Genomic DNA, 23315 nt, shown 5'->3' with positions numbered 1-23315 from the left:
ACCAGCACCTTCTATAAGCAGAGAGACTGAAGATCTTTGAGAGGTGAAAGGAAATATTCCAACTAAGTTTAATCGATAAAGAATCTGCTTTGGCAATAGAAAAAGCCAATATATGAGACACTGCTTGGCAACTAGATGAAAAGATTTCAGTTCTTATCTAATTTCTAAGAAAGTTATCAAGGTAATCATTAACTTTTAAGTCGACCTGTATCTGTATTCATGAGATGTGGAATGTGTCTGAAAGTCTGAATATGTGAAGAACTTGAAGTCTTTCAGTGTCTCACAACTTGAGGGCTTTTTGTTTGCACCATCAGATCCTTTCAAAGAACTAGACAGACACCGGTTAACCATCTTAGTGCCTCAGAAATGCAGATTCCTATTGGGGAAGAAGCTTGTCAAATTCGAAAAGAAAGGGTTGGTTAGTGTGGAGATGGATGGCAGCTTGCTCAGAGATATGATTACACTATGTCTAGAGTTATAATTCAGGATAATTAAAAGGCATTCTAAATGGCAACTACAGTAAACGATCCATCATAAGTTTTTTAAAAGCACTGGCTACATTGGTTAAGATAGTTTTGCTGCATTGTTAATTCTAACAGCGTCTCCTAATTAGGCGAAAAGCGACAAGATAGGTGTATGTTTTCTATGAACATGAAACTACTGTCAGACTAACACAATCACAGCCAATAAGAGCCAATATTTGATTTGTAATATACAGTAAAGTGCTGCAGGAATGAGCTGTGCTCAACTAAAACCTGGAAACGAGTTAGAATTTTTGCACTTCCAGTTCCATCATTCCGAAGTCAATGTTTTATTGATTAAAATCCTGAAATAGTCTGTATACTGTATACTGATACTTTCACAATTTTATTCTATTACATTAAATGTTTATAGCCTAACTTTAGCTTTTTACTTAATAAATATTAAGTATATACATAAAAAAGTTGTTTATTTGTGAAGAAGAAAAATAATCGAGAAATAATCCAAAGTTGAATGGGAATATTATACTGTAGAGAGAACCACAGTGACGCCAACTTCTGGAATGGCATATAAAATGACGTCATCCCTGCAGCATTCGGTTATGAGTACTGGGAATAATTATAGACCAACGAGATTTTGCAATGGGCGGGGCTACTCGGAGCAATGACACCGAGATAAAAACTAAGCAATGTTGCTCTGTGCTTGTTGCGACTGGCTAGGATATGGTACAGAGAAACAAAACTCATTCAGCTTTCAAGGAGTACTTCCTGAAATCTGAACACTTCCCAATACACAAAATACCCTGTGTATTTTTTCAGACTAAATATTGAACCTTTAATTTTCAACCTCTCTCAAAGGTTGTTTGATTTATATGATTAGCAGAGTTGACCACATGCCACCTTGCAAAAGAAAAAGAGCAGCTCCATCACCAACGGGCAATGCACCCAGAAGCACCCAGCGATGGACTGCTAAGGCTTACACAAACATCCAGGAGTGGTGTTGGGCCATCTGATGAGGCTCAGAAACAAGACCGGGGTCAAACAAACGGCAGAGGGGCTTTCATGATGTCACTGATGAGCAAGAGCCAGTAAGATGGGAATGGGAGGGGCTTAAGAGAATTGGAGTACTGATTGAACAAGTGGTTAACATGTCTGTTTAATGGGCATAATTTATACGATTCATATAATGATATTGGAATAGCATTCAGTAACTAAATATCTGTGGCAGTATGTTTCACTTTATTTTGAGGATTAAGAGAGCAAATCGGTAATACAGTAAAAAAAAAAAAAAAGGTATTTACATCTATTTACAATAATGGCGGACAACCTCAATTGTGGAGGGGCCTGATTGTCATCATGTTGGAGGAGAACAACGGGGAGCCTACAGGGGATAAACTGGGGCTGAGTGAGGACGAGCGACAGCTATGGCTACCTGGGGATGGCGACCTAGAGTTGGATCGGCTTCCGCTGGGTGAGTTTCGAGGGGAGAGCCCCATCCAGCGCATCACAGCACTGAGTGGCTCAGCCATGTTGGACTTTTTAAAGGGCTTGCGTTGCATGTTTAAAAAGCCCTCACGTTCACAAGACTTGGCACGCCAGATAGGCTGAAAATAACTCTGCCTGAGCAGCTCCTCCGAAGACAGGTCCTGAGCAGAAGAGCAGCGACCTGATGTATCTGAACTGAATGTTGCGAGAGGCACAGCCCACTCCCATTTTGGCACCATCAGGAGGTTCTTGGATGGCACAGAATGTGAACGCGTATTTTTAACCATCATCTCTCTAAGGGAGCACTCTGGGGCTGACTTGGACAGAAAGCTCTCCTCAAATGTATCCAGACACTCCTGGTTAACGGCGATTTGCGGGACCAGCTCATCACCTACATCTAGTCTACGGAAAGGTGGCAAATTCAATTTTGTGGCTGAGGCCAGGTCTTCTGAACTAACCACGTTAGTGATTGCTGGGTTCAGCTTGCATCCGTGGAGCTCCTGCCCAGCCTTCTGGAAGGCCCTAACCTGGCGCACCTGCTGGCTAATGTTCTCTCGACTCTGTTTCTGGCCTGAGACATGGAAGCTGGGTGGCAGCTGCTGTTGCTTCTGCTTCTGTAAATGCTGCGTGATCTGTTTACTAATAGGGGGAAGCACTTTAGTGGGGGGGGTCCGGCCGGGGGTGATCTGCTGACATGAGGGGGATGAGGAAGGCTTGTTGTTGAGTTTGATCTGTTTAGGGGGTCGGCCACGGTCCTGAAACAGTGAGTCAAGAGTTTTTTGTTAAACACAGTTAAATTGGTCAAAAAAGACAAACAACCAGGCCAAGAACATACTACAAGACTGAAGCTCAAATCGCTTTCACGCTTATGTCTTAAAGTCTCAGTTTGGCAACTTACAATCTGTCACCAAAGATGTTCTAGTGTGATTGCTCCTGAGTTGCACTGCAAGTAGTTATAGATGTAATGTTTAATTTCAAACGGGCTCTCCTTACATGTTTTTTTTTTAAAGAATCAACTCTTGGGTTAAAAGTGCATTCAGTTATTCTTTGGCTAGATTTAACATTGCTATTCTGAGTATACTTTAAATACTATTGGTGTTAGACACTGCACTGCAATCTATAGGCAGGAACACACCAAGCCGACACTGACGAACTAGTGGCAACGAAAGCAGACAGCGGGGTTGGCTCACGTCAGCAGCCAAACCAACGCTGGACAGCCGACGGCCAAGTAGCACGTCCATTCTGCGTAAGATTAAATGCTTTTCCGAACCAGCATGTGGCAGTAGCTGAACAGCCAATCAGAATGATCAGATGGCCCGATGGGCCGACAAGCTGGCGATTCAACATACTGAATCGGCCGAAAAAAAGTCGACGAGGACCAACTTCAGCCGACGCCGTGGAACACGCTGAGAAAACTTAGTCGGCCGACCGTCGGCTTAGTGTGTTCCTGACTTATCAATGTGCATCAGCTTGTGGAAAGTGGATCAGTTTTATGTATATTACAATGATACTACTGAGTTTTATAAAGCGGTCTAAACAACTTATTCACTTTTTGTCTATGTTGGTCTGTCTTCAGACCGTTTTGCTTCACTTCAGCAGCCGATGAGCGATTTTCTTCCATGCTCACTCAAACACCACGAATCAGGTTATTTCAACATGACAAAATGCAAAAAGAGAATTTCTTTATTGTCTAAAACCTTTTAAATTATAACCAAAATACTGAATGTGACTATGCACTTATGCATTTAGCAGACGCCTTTATCCAAAATTACTTAAATAGGAACAAAGCATTCAAAAAAACCAATAACCAGATTTATTAGACAACTAGTCTAGGAAACTAGAGAAGAAATGCAGAGGAGATTTATTTAATTTTTTTAATACGCGCACATACGTGTAAGTGCATGCGCAGTGACTTTAATATGCGCGTACGCTTGTGTGAAAACACATTTTGAGATCTATGATTACTAGTTTGTGCAACAACCTTCTGTCTTGTAGTGTGTGCTTAGCCTAGGAAAGCAAAGACAAAATCAGAACACTGTGATAAATGTAGATCAAAAGAAAAGAGGGCAGATTACATCACATAAAAGACACTAAATGCGGTTTCCTTTGGTTATATATAATAACTGAAAACTGTGTTGGCAATATTGCTGATATGCTAGCATAAAACAAGAGAGTTAATCTGTCCAGTTTCATTTTGCTGAATCAACATCAGTGGTGTTAGACTTTCAGTAAAAGTTTCCAGGCTGCTGACCCTGAAAAGTACACAACACTGTGTCCAAACCAAGTGCGATTTGTTTCCAGTGACAAGCAATTTGTTTGTCTGCACAGTACGTGAAACGGTGTGTGACATTAAGTCAATAGATATTTGATGTTTAATGTACAGTTATTAAGAGCAGGAGTTTGAAACAATCAGATTTCATTGAGGGTGGGACTAAAGCAGAAATGGGCAAACTCGGCCCTGGAGGGCCGCAGAATTTAGCTCCAACCCTAATTAAACATGCCTGAACCAGTTAATCAATGTCTTCAGGATTACTAAAAATCTACAGGCAGGTGAGTTTTATCAGGGTTTGAACTAAACTCTGCAGGACAGTGGCCCTCCAGGAACAAGTTTGCCAATCCTTGGACTAGAGAGTGTGTAACTCTCTGGTACTTGTTGCTTGTCATGGCCACAGCTGGTCAGGACAGAAACTAAGATTTACATACAGGAACTTGTTCCTTAATCGCATCATCCTTGGAGTAAGGCAGCGATGCGATGCTGGAAGCAGGACAAATTCAGTCTAATTTGAGGTTTTCCTACCTCTTTGGCCCAGGCAGGTTTGTCGCTGGGGTTGACAGCATCTTTGTAGTGGTAGAGTGGCTTCTTCTCTCCAGGTCTGGAGTCTTGTTGTTGTTGTTGCTGCTGTTGTTGTTGGAGAGAGACAAGGTAAGCCCTCTCCTGCTGGAGCTGTCTTTGTAATCTCTCCGCCTGTCTCTGTTCCTCCAGCTGTTTACGTTTATATTCCTGAAGACACAGAGAGATGATAGTTTAAATAACTATTCTGAGATGTCACACAAGAGCCTTGCATTAAATGATTCAAAACAGTACCACAAGCAAAATGACCATACACTGGCACACAAACACACAAAAAACATGCACATGCTGGATCATTTAAGGGGTACATGTTGCTCAAGACAAATGGGTGCACAAAATCCTGGTGAACCGGCATTCACTGCCAGGCCATGTTCTTGGATGGTGCGAGATTGGCTACAGAAGTAAAGAAAAAAAAAAAGTGCCACAACTCTTATTTAAAAAGTTAGATCTGAAGCTACAGAACAGAGCTACCTGGAACAAAGTCCTCTGTACAGTTTTGCAGTCTTTTATCATTTACTTTTCTCCTCTGTCTCCCTTGTGACTTCAATGAAAAGCAAGTTTATTACATCCTTCTGGCCTCCTCTACACTTCAAACCTCCCATGAGAGCAGAGAAAAAAGGGAACACTTGCTATGGTCTGCACCTCTCCCAGTTTCACGTAAAATGCATCAAAGCATGTTGGGATTTCATAGGAACAAAAGGTTTTAATTTGCCAAGTATATAAAAAAAGCTTTGCTCTGTTATCATTTGCCCATAAGCTTGATAAATTATTTGCACGCAATACACAAATAACAGCTTGTTGTTTCTTTTGCGTCTGTTGGGACATTATAACAGTAATAGCAATAACAAGGACTTCCAGCATTAACAATGTAGAATAGATTGTCATCATGAATACACACCAACATCAAAATTAATCTCCATTTAACTGATTCACGTCATATACTGTGTATAACAGTGGCAGGTGGCTTCTCAAAGAAAAAAAAATATGTAGGACGGGACTTGATTTTGTCCAATGGAACGGTTTAGATCGTTGTTCTTGTTCTTCTTAAATCTGTTATTTTTCTCATATTACAGGCACAAACAAATACAAAACAAAGGTGACTCTTCATTTCAATACATCAATGCAAAATAAAACCTAATTGTGATTCTGCAAGCACAAAAGGAGGCCTAATGAACAACAGAGAGATATAATTTGGGTCAGCGCAGCAGTGGGTCAGGGGAGAAGAGGGACAGGGTTTAGGGCTACAGCAAGGCAAGTATCTTCTCTCTGTTACCAGTAGGAGCGCCTGCTCTTGCAAGAGCTGTTGCTGCAGGATCTCGAGCTGTCTCTGTTCCTCCTCCAACTGACGACGGATATACTCCTACAGACCAGCCACAACGCAAGAGACAGAAAGACAGGAAAACACAGAAAAGCGAGTTTATCAAAGTTTCTACAGGATTCAGAGTGAAAGTGTGACAGGAGAATACCACAGATGATGAAGTGTGAGATGAATGACAGAATGATAGCTAGCCATGATGAGATTAATCTAAACAGACCTTGCCCTGTGTCCGAATATGCCTACTTCCAAAGAATATACAGTAGTAGGATAAAAACAGTATTAGTATATCCGAATTTATAGCATTCATAAAAACGCTGGTGAAAAGTACTTGGATGACCAACTACTTTAAATATAACATGCCTTTTTAATGGTCGAGAAGTAAGTTTCACACTAAATGTAGTACCTACTATATAGATTTTAGATGCAGCGATTGATAGAACGACAACTAGTTAACTAGCTAGATCCATAGGCAGAACAATAGCTAGCTAGCTAGAACCATAGAACAAGTAGTGGATAAAATGATAACTAGCTAGCAAGATCCATAGACAGAAGGATAGACAGAAGGATAGACAGAAGGATAGACAGAAGGATAGACAGAAGGATAGACAGAAGGATAGACAGAAGGATAGACAGAAGGATAGACAGAAGGATAGACAGAAGGATAGACAGAAGGATAGACAGAAGGATAGACAGAAGGATAGACAGAAGGATAGACAGAAGGATAGACAGAACGATAGACAGAAGGATAGACAGAACGATAGACAGAACGATAGACAGAACGATAGACAGAACGATAGACAGAACGATAGACAGAACGATAGACAGAACGATAGACAGAAAATGATAGCTAGCTAGCTAGATCCATAGACAGAACGATAGACAGAACAGTAGACAGAACGATAGACAGAACGATAGACAGAACGATAGACAGAACGATAGACAGAACGATAGACAGAACGATAGACAGAACGATAGACAGAACGATGGACAGAACGATGGACAGAACGATGGACAGAACGATGGACAGAACGATAGACAGAAAATGATAGCTAGCTAGCTAGATCCATAGACAGAACGATAGACAGAACGATAGACAGAACGATAGACAGAACGATAGACAGAACGATAGACAGAAAATGATAGCTAGCTAGCTAGATCCATAGACAGAACGATAGACAGAACGATAGACAGAACGATAGACAGAAAATGATAGCTAGCTAGCTAGATCCATAGACAGAACGATAGACAGAACGATAGACAGAACGATAGACAGAACGATAGACAGAACGATAGACAGAACGATAGACAGAACGATAGACAGAACGATAGACAGAACGATAGACAGAACGATAGACAGAACGATAGACAGAACGATGGACAGAAAATGATAGCTAGCTAGCTAGATCCATAGACAGAACGATAGACAGAACGATAGACAGAACGATAGACAGAACGATAGACAGAACGATAGACAGAACGATAGACAGAACGATAGACAGAACGATAGACAGAACGATAGACAGAACGATAGACAGAACGATAGACAGAACGATAGACAGAACGATAGACAGAACGATAGACAGAACGATAGACAGAACGATAGACAGAACGATAGACAGAAAATGATAGCTAGCTAGCTAGATCCATAGACAGAACGATAGACAGAACGATAGACAGAACGATAGACAGAACGATAGACAGAACGATAGACAGAACGATAGACAGAACGATAGACAGAACGATAGACAGAACGATAGACAGAACGATAGACAGAACGATAGACAGAACGATAGACAGAACGATAGACAGAACGATAGACAGAAAATGATAGCTAGCTAGCTAGATCCATAGACAGAACGATAGACAGAACGATAGACAGAACGATAGACAGAACGATAGACAGAACGATAGACAGAACGATAGACAGAACGATAGACAGAACGATAGACAGAACGATAGACAGAACGATAGACAGAACGATAGACAGAACGATAGACAGAACGATAGACAGAAAATGATAGCTAGCCAGCTAGATCCATAGACAGAACGATAGACAGAACGATAGACAGAACGATAGACAGAACGATAGACAGAACGATAGACAGAACGATAGACAGAACGATAGACAGAACGATAGACAGAACGATAGACAGAACGATAGACAGAACGATAGACAGAACGATAGACAGAAAATGATAGCTAGCTAGCTAGATCCATAGACAGAACGATAGACAGAACGATAGACAGAACGATAGACAGAACGATAGACAGAACGATAGACAGAACGATAGACAGAACGATAGACAGAACGATAGACAGAACGATAGACAGAACATGATAGCTAGCCAGCTAGATCCATAGACAGAACGATAGACAGAACGATAGACAGAACGATAGACAGAACGATAGACAGAACGATAGACAGAACGATAGACAGAACGATAGACAGAACGATAGACAGAACGATAGACAGAACGATAGACAGAAAATGATAGCTAGCTAGATCCATAGACAGAACGGTAGACAGAACGGTAGACAGAACGGTAGACAGAACGGTAGACAGAACGGTAGACAGAACGGTAGACAGAACGGTAGACAGAACGGTAGACAGAACGGTAGACAGAACGGTAGACAGAAAATGATAGCTAGCTAGATCCATAGACAGAACGATAGAACGATAGACATAAAATGATAGCTAGCTAGCTAGATCCATAGACAGAACGATAGAACGATAGACAGATAAAATGATAGCTAGCTAGCTAGATCGGTAGACAGAACGGTAGACAGATAAAATGATAGCTAGCTAGACCGAGCGGTAGACAGAGCGGTAGACAGATAGAACCATAGAAAAGATGGATAAAATGATGATAGGTAGTTAGATCCATATACAGAACGATATATAGAACGATAGAACAATAGAACGATAGATAGAACGACAGACAGACAGATAAAATGATAGCTAGCTAGACAGAACGATAGAACGATAGACGGAACGATAGAAAAGATGGATAGACAGAACGATTGAAAAGATGGATAAAATGATAGCTAGCTAGATTAATAGACAGAATGACAGATAGAACAATAGAACGACAGACAAACAGACAAAAAGAAAGCTAGCTAGATCCATAGACAAAATGATAGAAAGTACCATAGAACAATAGATGGATAAAATGATAGATAGCTAGATCTATAGACAGAACAATGGCTAGCGAACAAAATCAAAGATAGAAAAAAAAAAAAGACAGCTAGCTAGAGCCTTAGCTAAAATGACTGCTTGATAGATTGACAGCTAGTTAATAACTAGCTAGACCACAGAATAGAAAAGTGATAACTAGCTAGAACGACTGTAAGATAAGCTATAAAAATAGAATGATTTCATTAATTTCTTATGCAGAGAAGAGGTGTGGGTAAAAAAGGAAAATATGAAGTGAAATATCAGGTAAACAATTTGATGAAATTTTGATGAAGAGAGGGTGTGAATGTGTGGCGAGAGAAAGAAAGAGCACACTGGGAGTTTGTACACCTGAAGCAGTGCACCTGAGAGTACAAAAATAGGTGGGAGAGAATATTGATAGAGAGAGCAGAGAGAAGGGAGTGTAATCGCTGTGTACTCAAGAGCAACTGTGAGATGATGATGATAGAAAAACCTTTTCAGCGCGAGCAGTGTGCAGGGTCAGAGCTCTGGAAAACAGCCTGCATTAACAGAGCCATTCTTAGAAACATACAGACAGCTCAGCAAGGTAATTAACCTCACCCACACAAATGAAGATATTCTCATCTATTTATCAAGTCAGTGACTCAGCCATCCCTTCATACATCATGAGATGTGTGGGGGAATGGTTCAAGGTCATTTGGCCACACACACAATCCCAGTTAAAGGATGTTAGATGGCCAATCAGCTCGGAGCAGATAAAGAGAAAAGCTGTGCTCTCATTTCCCATGTCTTATCTGGCTCTCCACAGAACCTTTTCGTTACGGAGCCATACACAGGGTTACTTTAACAACAATTAACTTTCATTAATTGAGTGTGTAGTTGATTTCCAGCTGTATCGTCAGGGCAGTGCTGTGAGAAACTGTGTGTGTACCTGCTCTCTTTCGGCCTGTCTCCTCTCCTCCTCTCGACGGAGCTGCTCTTCATAGCGATGCCTCTGCTCTCTCTCCTGCTGCTTCCTGAGCTCACGCTCACGCCGCTGTTGCTGTAACACACACACACGCACACAATCAATCAGCTGAAAATCCTATTGAGCCATTACATAGCAACAATTTAGAAGCTGAAAAACAGCATTTTCCCCTTTATGTCCTCTGGTTTATTGTTTAGTGAGGCTCTAGTAAAACTCAACTGGAGTATGTCGTTTGTTAATGTGTGATGCTATTGGGACATTAAATTGCCAGTTCAGCCAGACCAGCTGATGCCCCTCATAATCCACACCTGTATATAGCTCCTCCAATCAGAGGAGCCATAATTTAAACCAAAAATACATACATAAATAAATAAATAAATAATAGAGGCAAAAAGCAAAATAAAATAAAATGCAAAAATAAAAAAAGACAATTAAAAAACAAAAAAAACCCTACACATTCAATATATACACATTCCCAGGTCGAAGTAGTTGCATTCCAGTAACGAGCTTCACAAAAAAACCCCACCTTATCATTAGAACGTTGCGTTTCCTGCTTCCCACAATGCATCAGTTCCTTAAAACCTCAAGCTATGCTGAGCCTAATGTTAAAGACATCTGTGTCTGGACTGTGTTTGTGTGTGACTATCAGCTAATCTGGATGTTCTCCATTTAAATAGCAAGATCTCTTACATCACAGAGCAGGTCTACGTTAATGCAGAGAGGCTCATTCTTGGATTAATATTAAGAAAAGTTCCATTCCTATGAGCTCAGAACAGCTGATAATGAGCCCTGCACCATGAAACTAGAGCTGGTGTAAACCCAGACAGTTGTGGTAAACTGAATTTAAACTGCACACACACTATAGCGCACCTCTTCTAGTCTGCGCCTCTGTTCTTTTTGCTCCTCGATGCGTTTCTGTCTCTCTGCCAGTAGTTGGTGCTTGTGTCCCTCATTCTGCTGTTGTTCCAGCTGCTGTCTGCGCAGGGCCTCTGATCGTTCCTTATTGGCCAGCTGCAGGCGTAGGAAATCCCGCCTTAAAGTGGACTCTCCTGGTACATTGATGATGGAGCTGTATGGGGATGGATTATTGGATGCTTCGATCAGTTTTGTCCCATATACCCACATACAGATATCCAGTTCCCTCATAATTGTATCCGCACCATAAAACCCAACACCAAACATCTCATGCAGGCTGTACCTGGGTTCTCCCACGTCGTGCTCCTCCTCCTCCTCTTCACTCCCACTGTACTCGTACTCCGTCTCATCTGCAGGTGCAAAAATGTCCTACAGTCACATTTCAGACATGCAAAACCCTCCCTGATGTGATCCCTGTCAGGTACCTTGACATTTTGTGTCCTTAAACCATCTGTCTGCTTTTAAAGTGCCAATATTCTATGATTTTGTAGCTTTTCCCTGAAGTGCACTCATGATGTTTAAAGGTGCCGTAGAACGTCTTTTTAAAATTTGTAATATAAGTCTAAGGTGTCCCCTGAATGTGTCTGAAGTTTTAGCTCAAAATACCCCATAGATTTTTTTTATTAATTTTTTTAACTGCCTATTTTGGGGCATCATTAAATATGAGCCGATTTAGGCTGCGGCCCCTTCAAATGCTCACGCTCCCTACCCACGGAGTTCGCGCTTGCCTTAAACAGCATAAACAAAGTTCATACAGCTAATACAACCCTCAAAATTGTTCTTTACAAAGTGTTCGTCATGCAGCATGTCTAATCATGTAAGTATAGTATTTATTTGGATGTTTACATTTGATTCTGAATGAGTTTGATGGTGCTCCATGGCTAAAGCTAACATTACACACTGTTGGAGAGATTTATAAAGAATGAAGTTGTGTTTATGAATTATACAGACTGCAAGTGTTTAAAAAATGAAAATAACGACAGTCTTGTCTCCATGAATACAGTAATAAATGATGGTAACTTTAACCACATTTAACAGTACATTAGCACATGCTAACGAAACATTTAAAAAGACAATTTACAAATATCACTAAAAATATCATGATATCATGTCAGTTATTATTGCTCCATCTGCCATTTTTCGCTGTTGTCCTTGCTTGCTTACCTAGTCTGATGATTCAGCTGTGCACATCCAGACATCCTGCCCTTGTCTAATGCTTGAACATGAGCTGGCATATGCAAATATTGGGGGCGTACATATTAATGATCCTGACTGTTACGTAACCATGCCAAGATAAATTCGATTTTTAATTCAAGGGCACCTTTAAAGTTTCTAGCACCAGTCACAAACATAATTTAGTATTTAATGACCATTTTCCACTCTCTCTCTCTCTCTCTCTCTCTGTCTCTCTCTCTCTCTGCCATATAGAATTTCATAAGCTGTACTACCATTACTTTAAGAGACAAACAGTATTTAACAAAACAGCTGACAAGTGGCACTTATAGCAATAAGTATAACATTTTGAACAGAATAGAAGAGGTTTATTTAGGTTTCAGATTATAAAAATAACACTTTCTGGTTGTGTCTGAATAATTTAAAGTTTGTCCAATATTTTGTTTCAAATATAATGAAATTTAAGCATTTTAATTGTTCAAAAGTGTCTCAATGTGTCTTGGGACCCTATACACTAACGTTTAGTTTATATTCTCAAGCATTTATTTGATCAAAAATACAGTAAAACACTGATTTTACGATTTAAAATAACTGCTTTCTGTTTTTAATATATCTTAAAATATTATTTATTCATGTGATAGTAAAGCTGTATTAATCTAGTCTTCAGTGTCACATGATCCATCAGAAATCATTCTAATATGCTGATTTGCTGCCTAAGTAACATTTCTTATTATCAATGTTGAAATCAGTTGTGCTGCTTAATATTTTTGTGGAGAAAACCACAAAAATCATTTAACCCTGATCTACTACTAACACGCCCTGGTTTAGATCTAAATCTTCTTAAACTGTCTCTTCTCAACATCATTTATAACAGCATTGGCCATTTGGAGAAGGGCAAGATTGCTAAACTCATAATATAACTTCGAGCAGCAATTTAAGGTGCTATAAGGGGGGGAAAGGCAAGCTAAATGGAAAATGAGGAATGGAGGTCATGTGTTATGTGATAAATGCTAAATGTCACACTCAGCAGGAGATAAAGTATCTGGTGAGGGAAAAAAAACGAGGAAAGCTCTGTGCTGCACATGCCTGTTCCATCTTCATGGTACAAGGTGGTCATTTGTTTTAGTGTGTTCAACGTAAAGTGTGTATCAAAAACATGAGCCGCACACAAAACGAGACATATCTAATATGTCTGATAAGGCTCACCTTTCTCGCCCCTCTTCTTCTTGGTTCGGTCGATGTGATCCTTGAGCTGGATGCGAATTTGCCTCTCATTGGGCATATCTTTAATGAATGGATGTTTGAGGAGGTTCTCCGTGCTGGGCCTCTGGCTGTGGTTCTTCACCAGACAGCTCTCAATGAATGACTGGAACTTTTTAGACCTGAAAATATGAGGAAGAGCTTGAGGGGAATGCTGCAGGCCTATCTTCTCTATTTCTGTCTCCTTGTTTTGTCTATAAAGCATTTGGCAAGCATAACCAATGTCCGGAGGCAATTTGAGGCAGTTTGTTTGCATGTTTAGTAATCACGTTATATCAGTTGCTGTTAACAAACAAAAACCTGTCTGTCTAGTGTGACAAGCAACCTTTCTTTCAAGGCATTTGTGCTTCAAAGGGCTGACATACCAAATGAAGATCACACGTGACAGATGAAGTGAACAGTGAAGAAGTGTTCAGGACTTTTTGATTAATAGTAGATTGGACATGGAGTGTTTTTGAGATTTTGTTTGGTCACGTAGAAGATCTGGACATGGGTCTGTCCTTGTGACCTTTGTGAACAAAAAGGGGCACTCACCACTTCTTGGACTTGAGCCTGGGAGCCGGGTTTCTAGGGATGAGAAACAGGGCTCTCATTGGGTGCATGTCACAAAGGGCTGTGGAGAAAGAGAGGAGAACGTTAACACTGGATGTGTTGTGCTGATTAACATGGTCAAGCACATCTCAGCCCAACCAAAAGGACAAATATGTGTGTTTAGATGCTGAAACTTACTCTTTAAAGCCAAAACAGAAAAGTAGAATGCATATTTCTGTTTATTACTCTCTCTGAAATACTTCTTTTCAGTGTTCTCACAATGAGATCCATTCAAAATGTGCATAAAACTTTTTAAATAAAGGCTTAATTCACACTGCAGTTAAACATGGCCCGAACTTTGTCTTCACATGTGATGCCAATCATGTGCTTGATTTACCCTCAGGGTGAAAAATAAAATATTATATAAACATAGGCAAATGCACGATATTAGCCATACTTAAAAGGTAATGTAAATAGTCAAAGCACGCAGTTCTAGTAATCTGTCCTATAAGTGTTATCTTGAACTGACACTAAAAAAATATATGCGCTGTATTATATATACGATTAGCCCATTAGGCAAACTGCAAGAGGCAATAGATCACCCAATTTTAAATGACAATTCCTTACACACTATGCACTCCATACATGTACAAAGAACCGATGTGACGAAAGTCATTTAGTATACTAAACTAAAATAGCTAATCTAATATTTTGAATAGTTCTTTTGTGAATCTAAGGTTTTGCTGTAGTTTACAGGCATGGCACAATTTTATTACCATCGTCATGGCTGGGTATTTTGGATAAGAAAGTTACAGCAGTGTATGTCTGTCTTTCCTCTGATAGAAGAGAAAATTTCACACATCTTTGATTCATTTTTAAATGTAAGCAATGTGGACAAATCATTCAACAGGTTGCCATAAAATGCATCAGACTGTTTCTACTAACAACAGAGAATCAGTCAGACAGCCAGACTTCCACAGAAGAGAAACTACAGGTTTTCACGCTGGTTTGTTGTTTGTGCACTTGTGGTTACATTTTTCTCTGGAGGGAAACAATAAAGAAGGCAATCTGGAATGAGTCACTGTTGCTCTAAAGGGAATTATGACTACGTTGGTCTTATATCATAGCTTAGCCTTTGCTTGGATGAATTAGCTATTGTTAATAGCTGATTTTCCCACACCTGTGAACAGGGTCCGGAATTAACCAGTGCACTGGGCAAAGAAAGTTACATTTTTAAAAATATATTTTATAGCATTCTATTAGAAATATCTATGCCTGACAGGGCTTAGATTAAGACAGGCTTAGTTCATTTAGGGCACTGAAGTAGCTTTTATACATGCCCTAGAAAACAACATTACTGGTGTGCATCTTGAGACAAAGCAATGTCACTGACATATTTTAAGATATCTCAGTACAAGTAGCTTTTAGTTAAAATGGCTACATGCATTTTAGTCTAGAAATAGCTTGACCCTGATTTGTTCTGTATTTGCTGAAAGGCGAGTGTGAAATGTGGATTTAATAACTTGTTTTTGATGAAAACAACAAGAAAATCAAATGTGAAGAAAATGCTCAAGACAATGTGTAACTGAAATTACATTAACAACTACTGTAAAGTTATAGAGCTGCATAATCTAACATATGGACCAAGAAATTATTGCAGTGTATTTTAGCAGACTGTTTTGTGCATTTATTTTATAACAGCTGTAATTATCCAAATTGAGACTTGATGGCCCGACATGCTGTGTGGTTTAGAAAAAAGCCCTTATAAAAAGTTAAACAAAATTTGTGACACTTCCTTTGACCAGTTAAGGGCAATTTGCCCAAACAACACCCTTAATAGTTGTAATACAATAACGCACAAGCTCTCATGGCTTATTGCTTCAGTTGAGATTGTGCGCACCATTTAGGACATTATTAGATTTCTAATGTAAATGAACGACAGGCATTTATAGAAAGGACAGCTGTTTGAGCAACATTGGTAGGGTCGGGGTGGTTATGTTAAATCGAATTGACGAGATGTTTCCTGTAGATGAGAGTGTCGAGGTTTAAAGTAATTTTAAGACCAAGTCATCCAGTTTTATCTCATTTTATATTTTCTTTACTGTTCTTTTGTATCATCTTTGTATTGTATTTTTCTCTTCTACCAAATTTTCACTGTGCCATACAGATGCATTTAAATTTGTGGCACATCTCACTCATTTTCAATATGCTTGTGAAATCCAAAAGTTAAGGGATTTAGGATTGTGTTGCTTGATTAAACACAGATGCCAAGTATCAAATGCAAGCGAGTCAATGAGCAAGAGCAAGCGACTTCCCAGCACAGAATGGTCAGGGTTTGAGGGTACAGTGTCTTTCAGCCTGGCAGCAGGGTTGGCAAGCTGATTCCAAACTAGAGGACGGTCAAGCTTAGTGAGTTTGACCAGCAATGTCACTTTTGGACACAGATCTGTTGCTACATACAGAGGGACAATATGCCAGTGCCAACAAAAACACATGCATAAACACACACACACACACACACACACACACACATTTCCATTTGTTGTCAGCCGTCACAACGGTGAGTCATCTCTCCAATTTATTATTAAAAAAAAAAAAAAAAAAAAAAAAGAAGGCAGATCTGTCCTCAAGTGCACTGCCCAGCAGCTTTCTGTCCCCTGGCCAAAGCAGTACCACTCTGCCAGGGCACCTTCCTACAGGATTATTCCCCTCTCCAGCCTGGACAAGATCAGTACAGTCTGCCTGCCCTTTGCCTATCCGTCACTGCTCAGCCATCTGTGAGACAGCCTTCCACTGAGAGCAGCTCACATGGCTGGTCCAGGACGAAGCGAAAAACTTACATATCTAACAGATGCAAGGAAGACATCTGTGACATTCACATATGCTTCAGCCAATGCCATAATGCAACACGACTCAACAAATGGCCCATTTTTGTATACATTGGCTTGCATCCATCAAATTTGAAATAAAAAAAATTAGAAGTTACTTTTATTTGTTAAGTATTTAATTCAGTGTTGGCATTGCTTCAGGGTTATTTAATAAAATGTTAACTTTTTTTGCTGAATTTCTACAAAAATTAAGAATTATGCTTTTGTCTTTAAATTTTCCAAAATGAAGTAGTCCTGTCTCAACATAACTTTGGATGGCGTATACCTCTACTATGATAATATAAATCGCAATATACACAAAGCAGTGAATCATTTAACTTACGTGGGGCTCCTTCGGCCATTTCAATGGCTGTGATTCCCAACGACCACAGGTCACTCTGAAACACAAGAGCGAGAGGAAACTTCATGTAAGACAGGACACAAAAATTCAAGACATCACAGAAAAAAAGAGTTTAGAGATACTAGATGACATACAATTAACCTAGTAAAAAGCAGCTTGCTTTAAATGCATCTGTATGCCACAGTTTAAACTCTCTAACTTCACAGTAGCTGTTAACGTAATTTCAGTTACACGTTTTTGAGAACATTTTCTTCACCTTTAACTGATTCATTTTTTTATCCTATCAAAAAACACTTGATATTAACTACATAACACTATACTTCAGCTATAGTGTTGGAGGAGGCTTTACTAAACTCAACCCCCGGTTTCAATGAAAAGCCTAGTCCTAGATAAAAAAATGCATGTTGTATCTTAAAGGATTAGTCCACTTTCAAATTAAAATTTCCTGATAATTTACTCACCCCCATTTCATCCAAGATATTCATGTCTTTCTTTCAGTGGAAAAGAAATAAGGTTTTTGATGACAACATTCCAGGATTTTTCTCCTTATAGTGGACTTCAATGGAGCCCAAATGGTTGAAGGACAAAATTACAGTTTACAGCGATCCCAGACAAGGAATAAGGGTCTAGAGAAACCATTGCTCATTTTCTAAAAAAAATAAATAAAATAAAATAAAAAAATTATACGTTTTAACCATAAATGCTCATCTTGAACTAGCTCTTTTCTTCTTCTTCTCTATTTGAATTCCAGCAGTGTAGACGTTGCTAAGTGTATTTCTGCCCTCCCCAGGTCAAAGTTTGAACTAAATTGACATATACAATATGCTAGTGTAAGTATATAACAATTAGTTCAAACTTTAACCTGTGGAGGGCAGTAATACACTGAAGAAGAGAGCTAGTTCAAGATGAGCATTTATTGTTAAAACGTATATAATTCTTTTTATTTTTTAGAAAATGAGTGATGGTTTCTCTAGATAAGACCCTTATTCCTTGTCTGGGATCGTGTAGAACGCTTTGAAGCTGCACTGAAACTAATTTTGACCTTCAACCATTTGGAGGCCATTGAAGTCCACTATATGGAGAAAAATCCTGAAATGTTTTCATCAAAAAACCTTAATTTCTTTTCGACTGAAGAAAGTAGGACATGGACATCTTGGATGACATGGGGGTGAGTAAATTATCAGGGAATTTTAATTTGAAAGTGAACTAATCCTTTAAAATCGGTCAGTGCCATTGATTTGTCTCAAGATGCACACCAGTAATGTTTTTTTCTAGGGCATGTATAAAAGCTACTTCAAATGAACTAAGGCCTAAATCTGGCTTAATCTAAGCCCTGTCTGTGAAACCAGCCCTAAATATTTCTAATAGAATGCTATAAAATATATTTTTAAAAATGTAACTTTCGAAGACATCTTTGCCCAGTGCACTGGTTAATTCAGATCCTGTTCACAGGTGTGGGAAAATCACCTATTAACAGTAGCTAATTCATCCAAGCAAAGGCTAAGATATGATATAAGACCAACGTAGTCATAATTCCCTTTTGAACATCAGTGGCTAAATTACAAATTCCCTTCTTTATCGTTTGCCTCCAGAGAAAAATGTAACCACAAGTGTGCAAACAACAAACCAGCATGAAAACCTGTAGTTTCTCTTCTGTGGAAGTTTGGCTGCCTGACAGATTCTCAAACTGTTGTTAGTACTACAAACATTCTAATACATTTTATGGCAATCTGTTGAATGATATGTCCGTATCGCTTACATTTGATCTACCATACAATTAACATAGCATTAAATGTAGCTAGCTTTAAACATCAAATATCGTATTCCCCTTACAAACCTCTTGACTGTAGCAATCAACTGAAATAATAAATTACGTAATTATAAATTCAGATTTATGGTGGAAATAAAAAGAAAAACAAATTACTACATTAAAAACATCTAATTATGATCTAATTTTAATGATTAAAATCATTTTTTCCCCATTACAAAAGGTTTTTTTTTTTTCCTCAGAATTGTTACCCTAAGGTAGTAATATAATTTGGACCCTTTCTTTTTTTAATGTCTATTTAATTTCTTATGTTTATTATGTCATTGTAGACAAAATTAGCAACAGGGTTAGAAAAAAAATGCTAATCTCAAATAAAATAGAATGAAACAGCTTGCGTAATATTAAATTTAACTGTTTTTGAAAGTCCTTCACAGAGCATTTATTGAAAAAAAAAAATAATAATTCTAACAGAAGAGTGCAAAACCCAATACAGTACACAATTTTATCAGAAGTGGTGAGCATCAAGTCTCTGACATGTCGGCAATTTAATATGACAATATAAACGCAATGCAGCAGGGAGTAAAACCACTGCACACAGATGACATTTCATACTGCAATAAAATCACTTTCTTAACATTTGTCTGAGCTTTGAGCTAAACCAGGGATGAATTTTTAAACATTCATTGAAACAGACTAAAGCCTAATGCTAGAAAGTAACAGGCAAATATTTCTCTGGACAGGGAAGGGGAGGATGTTTGCTTATCCTGTTACTGTGACATTATCAACACTGCCAGCCATGTCACGGATCACTGTATTAGCCTTAGTGATTTGTGGATAATGGTGTCTAAATTGTTTCCAAGGCGAGTATATTTGATTTTGATTGCATATGCTCACATGTGTATTGAGTAAATTTAGGACCTGTGGTCAATACTCTCCTACCAGCTAAATCACTTCAGACCAATTCGAAATAAGAGTCTTCTGTTGTTTTGCTATTGGAGAGCAGCATCTCCATCAGCAGCAGCACTTCCATGTCCAAAACACATTAATGTGTGTTTTCTCATGGTGTGAGATGCTTGATTATCACTTCAAGACCATGCAGTTTATCATATGATCATACAGATTATACATGTATGAGTGAGGAAAGCTCACCTTATAGTCATACGTGGCTTCAGGATTCTCATCACACGCGATGACCTCTGGTGCCATCCAATAAGGGGTGCCAATGAAAGTGTTCCTGCGGCTCACGGTGCGGTCCAGCTGTGCACTCACACCGAAGTCCACTGGGGTTCAGATAAATCAGACAAAGAGGAAACCAGTCTGGTCAGTGTTCTAACCAGGTGTTAAAAACCATCTTTGTTCTGACAAGTGAAAGGGTGAGTTTCTATTTCTGCAGTATCAATCTGAGGTCACATTTACTGCTACGGCTTGGGTAATTGGACTCTCCTCACATTGCAAACGCAGATGTAATGAGACAAAAACAAATGTATTCAGGGCAGAGAGAGACAGAAAAAAATCTCCTTTCACAAGCCCAAAATTTTATTTAAGAAAGTAGCACTGTCAACTAAAGAATGATAATTTTTTTTACCCCACACTGGCTAATTGATTTACCTCTGATCCACCTTACTCTGTTTCACAGTCAATGATAATTTCCTCACTTAGTTTTAAAGGGGGCGCCGCTAAAGTACAACAGCGCATTAGCATTGCTGGGTCGTGCTTCTCTCGCATTCCTTTGCTTTGAAAACTGCTCTGCATAGTCACAGCGAGGACTGCGAATGCTATGCAAAGTTAACTGAGCCCCAGGGCTGCGCTCTTACCTAGTTTGACCTCAGCGTTCTCTGTTAGCAGCACGTTCTGGCCTTTGATGTCTCTGTGGATGACTTTGTGATGGTGGAGATGAGTGAGCCCCTGGCAGAGAGACAAACATGAATTAGGAGAGAAAGGATGGTAGAATGGCAGAATCCTTCATTCACAAATTAGGTTGTGAATGAGTACCATTGATTAATCGCTATAAATAGGTTTCACTAAAGTTTTACATTTAAAATCTACTGTAACAAAAAAAAACAAAAAAAGTCATGTTCAGTTCATGTTTTTTGTCTTTCTTTAAAATAAATGTCACTTGGTTTGATAACATGTCTTATGCGATGACATTCCTGCATTAAGTAGGCTTTAAAAGAATAGTTGACCAAAAAAAAATAAAAAATTTACAGATCCTCAAGTACTTTCAAACCTGCATCATGTTATTATCATTTTTTCTGTGGAACACAAAATGATTCATGCTCTATATTTTTAAAGTCTTTTGAATGCATGCCATGTACACTGCCTTTCAAGAGACCCCAAATTTTTGAATGGATTCAATGTATTCGAGTGCTGAAATACACTTTAAATATAGCAGATCAAATGCATGGTTTACTTTTGAATTATTCCCTTTTTTTTTTTTTTTTTAAATTACTCTTTTAGAGCTTTTTTTTCTGGTTAAAAGTGGCGATCTATGGTCATTAACTGGTCTATGTGGTTGCCCAGGTGAATATCTGCCAGCAGACCTGGTAAGCTTCCTTAGCCAAGTTGGTTTATAAAAGCAGTGACTTGAGTCGTTACCCTGAGGATCTCTCTGCTAATGTAGGCGGTCCAGTCTTCCCTCAGCGAGTTTCCCTTGGTGTTCTTGATCAGGTCTGTCACTGAGCCTGCACCACAGAACTCCATCACCAGCTGTAGAAGAGATAAGTCATTTCTTGAAAATCAATATTTTTTATTTATTTATTTTTTTCATCTTTCACACAATGGGTATCATTCATGAAACACGAGCAGAACGAATTTGTGTGTAAATCGTGTGTAAAGTGTTTCTGGCATAAATTTTCGGATTGATTAAAATATTCGTATTTTCCAAATGTTAGTTGGTACGAAAGAAATCTACACCTGCTCCCAGCCATGCGTAAAATAGTGCGTTTAACATCCGAACGTTTTGCTCATTAATAAGGCTGCATTTAAGGCTAATTCACCTTAATAAGGTACATATTTAAACAGCATTTTGAAAAAATATTATATATAGTAATTACATACGTTTTTTTCTTTTTTAATTTTATTGTGAGAGCCAGTAATAGCGTCTGCAAACGAAGCACTTTAATCAAATAATTAATTGATTTCAATAGGGCTGGGCAAACTAATGGTCCCTTAATTGTTATGCCAATTGTTTCCTATAAAATGGCCAAAATCCTTCGTTTGGTGTCAAAATATGATGCCCATATATAGTTGTCAGTCGGATTTAATGGGCGGGATTTATGGTAATTGAGAATGAGTGTACACGCGCGTCCCATTTACGACTGATTGGAATTCATTAACACACATTTCACTATCACTTCTGACGTTTACGAAGTATTTGTGAATCAGGAGAAGAGTTTTCGGGAAGGTCTCTTTACACGCAAATCACTCACATGTTTACTCGTATATTTACGAATGTTTCATGAATGAGATTTCCTTTAAATTGAAATGAGAGATTTATGGCTTTTAGTCTATTTATGATAGCTTTGAGGTCATATATACTTTCAACAGCCTTTTTTCCAGCAAATTTCTTATTACGTGTAAATATTTGTACGAAGTAGGGTTGGGCAGCGTGCCAAAACAATGGTGCGGATCACACCACAAGCACTCAGGATCGTTTGTGGTAATGATATTTCAGTGCTATATCCTCTAGTAGTTTTATCGAATGCCAAACGTGCTTCATTCAAGCCCTTTCAGCTCTGTGAGAGTTCTCTCTTACTCCAGACATGCACCACATTAACGTTGCATGTCCACCAGCGCGGAGCAGAGCGAACGTTTTTAATTCATTCCATTGGAAGTTGAGCTTAACGCTCAAAAGTGAATAATATTGGTGACTCATCCTGGACTACACAGAAACCTGACCAATCAAACACTCTTTAGAATGAGAACGTTGCTTCCCCTAATATTACTCTTCAACTTCAATATGTTCCATTTCAATAGGAAAGAAGAAAATAATGTTCAAACTATTTCAAGGGGTCTTGAAACACTTTCAATGTCTCTTAGCCTCCCTGAACATCATATCTGTGCAGTTGTCCCATTTAATCTTATTTTGCCCTTGTCTGCCATTTGCTCATCAAAAATATATTAGAACAACCCACTTAAACTGCAAACAATCACAAACAAAACCCAAACAAACAAACAGCACAATTGG

At 38.9% G+C, this 23315-nt stretch overlaps 1 protein-coding gene across 7 annotated transcripts in view; it reads right to left on the bottom strand.

The window, feature by feature from the left end:
• Positions 1 to 23315, bottom strand: part of tnika (TRAF2 and NCK interacting kinase a) — a 97979-nt gene that overhangs the window by 18225 nt on the left and 56439 nt on the right. For 2 of the 7 annotated variants that reach the window (XM_067364172.1, XM_067364173.1), the window contains exons 5-16: positions 21725 to 21835; positions 20944 to 21034; positions 20279 to 20409; positions 17344 to 17398; positions 14137 to 14215; positions 13549 to 13724; positions 11453 to 11519; positions 11125 to 11323; positions 10219 to 10329; positions 6089 to 6175; positions 4762 to 4965; positions 2423 to 2719 (exon numbers count right to left, since the gene is read on the bottom strand). In XM_067364172.1, coding sequence (XP_067220273.1) covers positions 2423 to 2719; positions 4762 to 4965; positions 6089 to 6175; positions 10219 to 10329; positions 11125 to 11323; positions 11453 to 11519; positions 13549 to 13724; positions 14137 to 14215; positions 17344 to 17398; positions 20279 to 20409; positions 20944 to 21034; positions 21725 to 21835 — 1608 coding nt within the window. The remainder of the gene's footprint in view (positions 1 to 2422; positions 2720 to 4761; positions 4966 to 6088; positions 6176 to 10218; positions 10330 to 11124; positions 11324 to 11452; positions 11520 to 13548; positions 13725 to 14136; positions 14216 to 17343; positions 17399 to 20278; positions 20410 to 20943; positions 21035 to 21724; positions 21836 to 23315) is intronic. The other 5 variants (XM_067364175.1, XM_067364176.1, XM_067364177.1 and 2 more) reach the window with 3 other exon arrangements.

Source organism: Chanodichthys erythropterus, chromosome 16 (assembly GCF_024489055.1).
Source record: "Chanodichthys erythropterus isolate Z2021 chromosome 16, ASM2448905v1, whole genome shotgun sequence".
Lineage (NCBI taxonomy): Eukaryota > Metazoa > Chordata > Actinopteri > Cypriniformes > Xenocyprididae > Chanodichthys > Chanodichthys erythropterus.
Note: the sequence above shows the minus strand (reverse complement) of the source record. Positions and strands in the feature narration are given on the sequence as shown.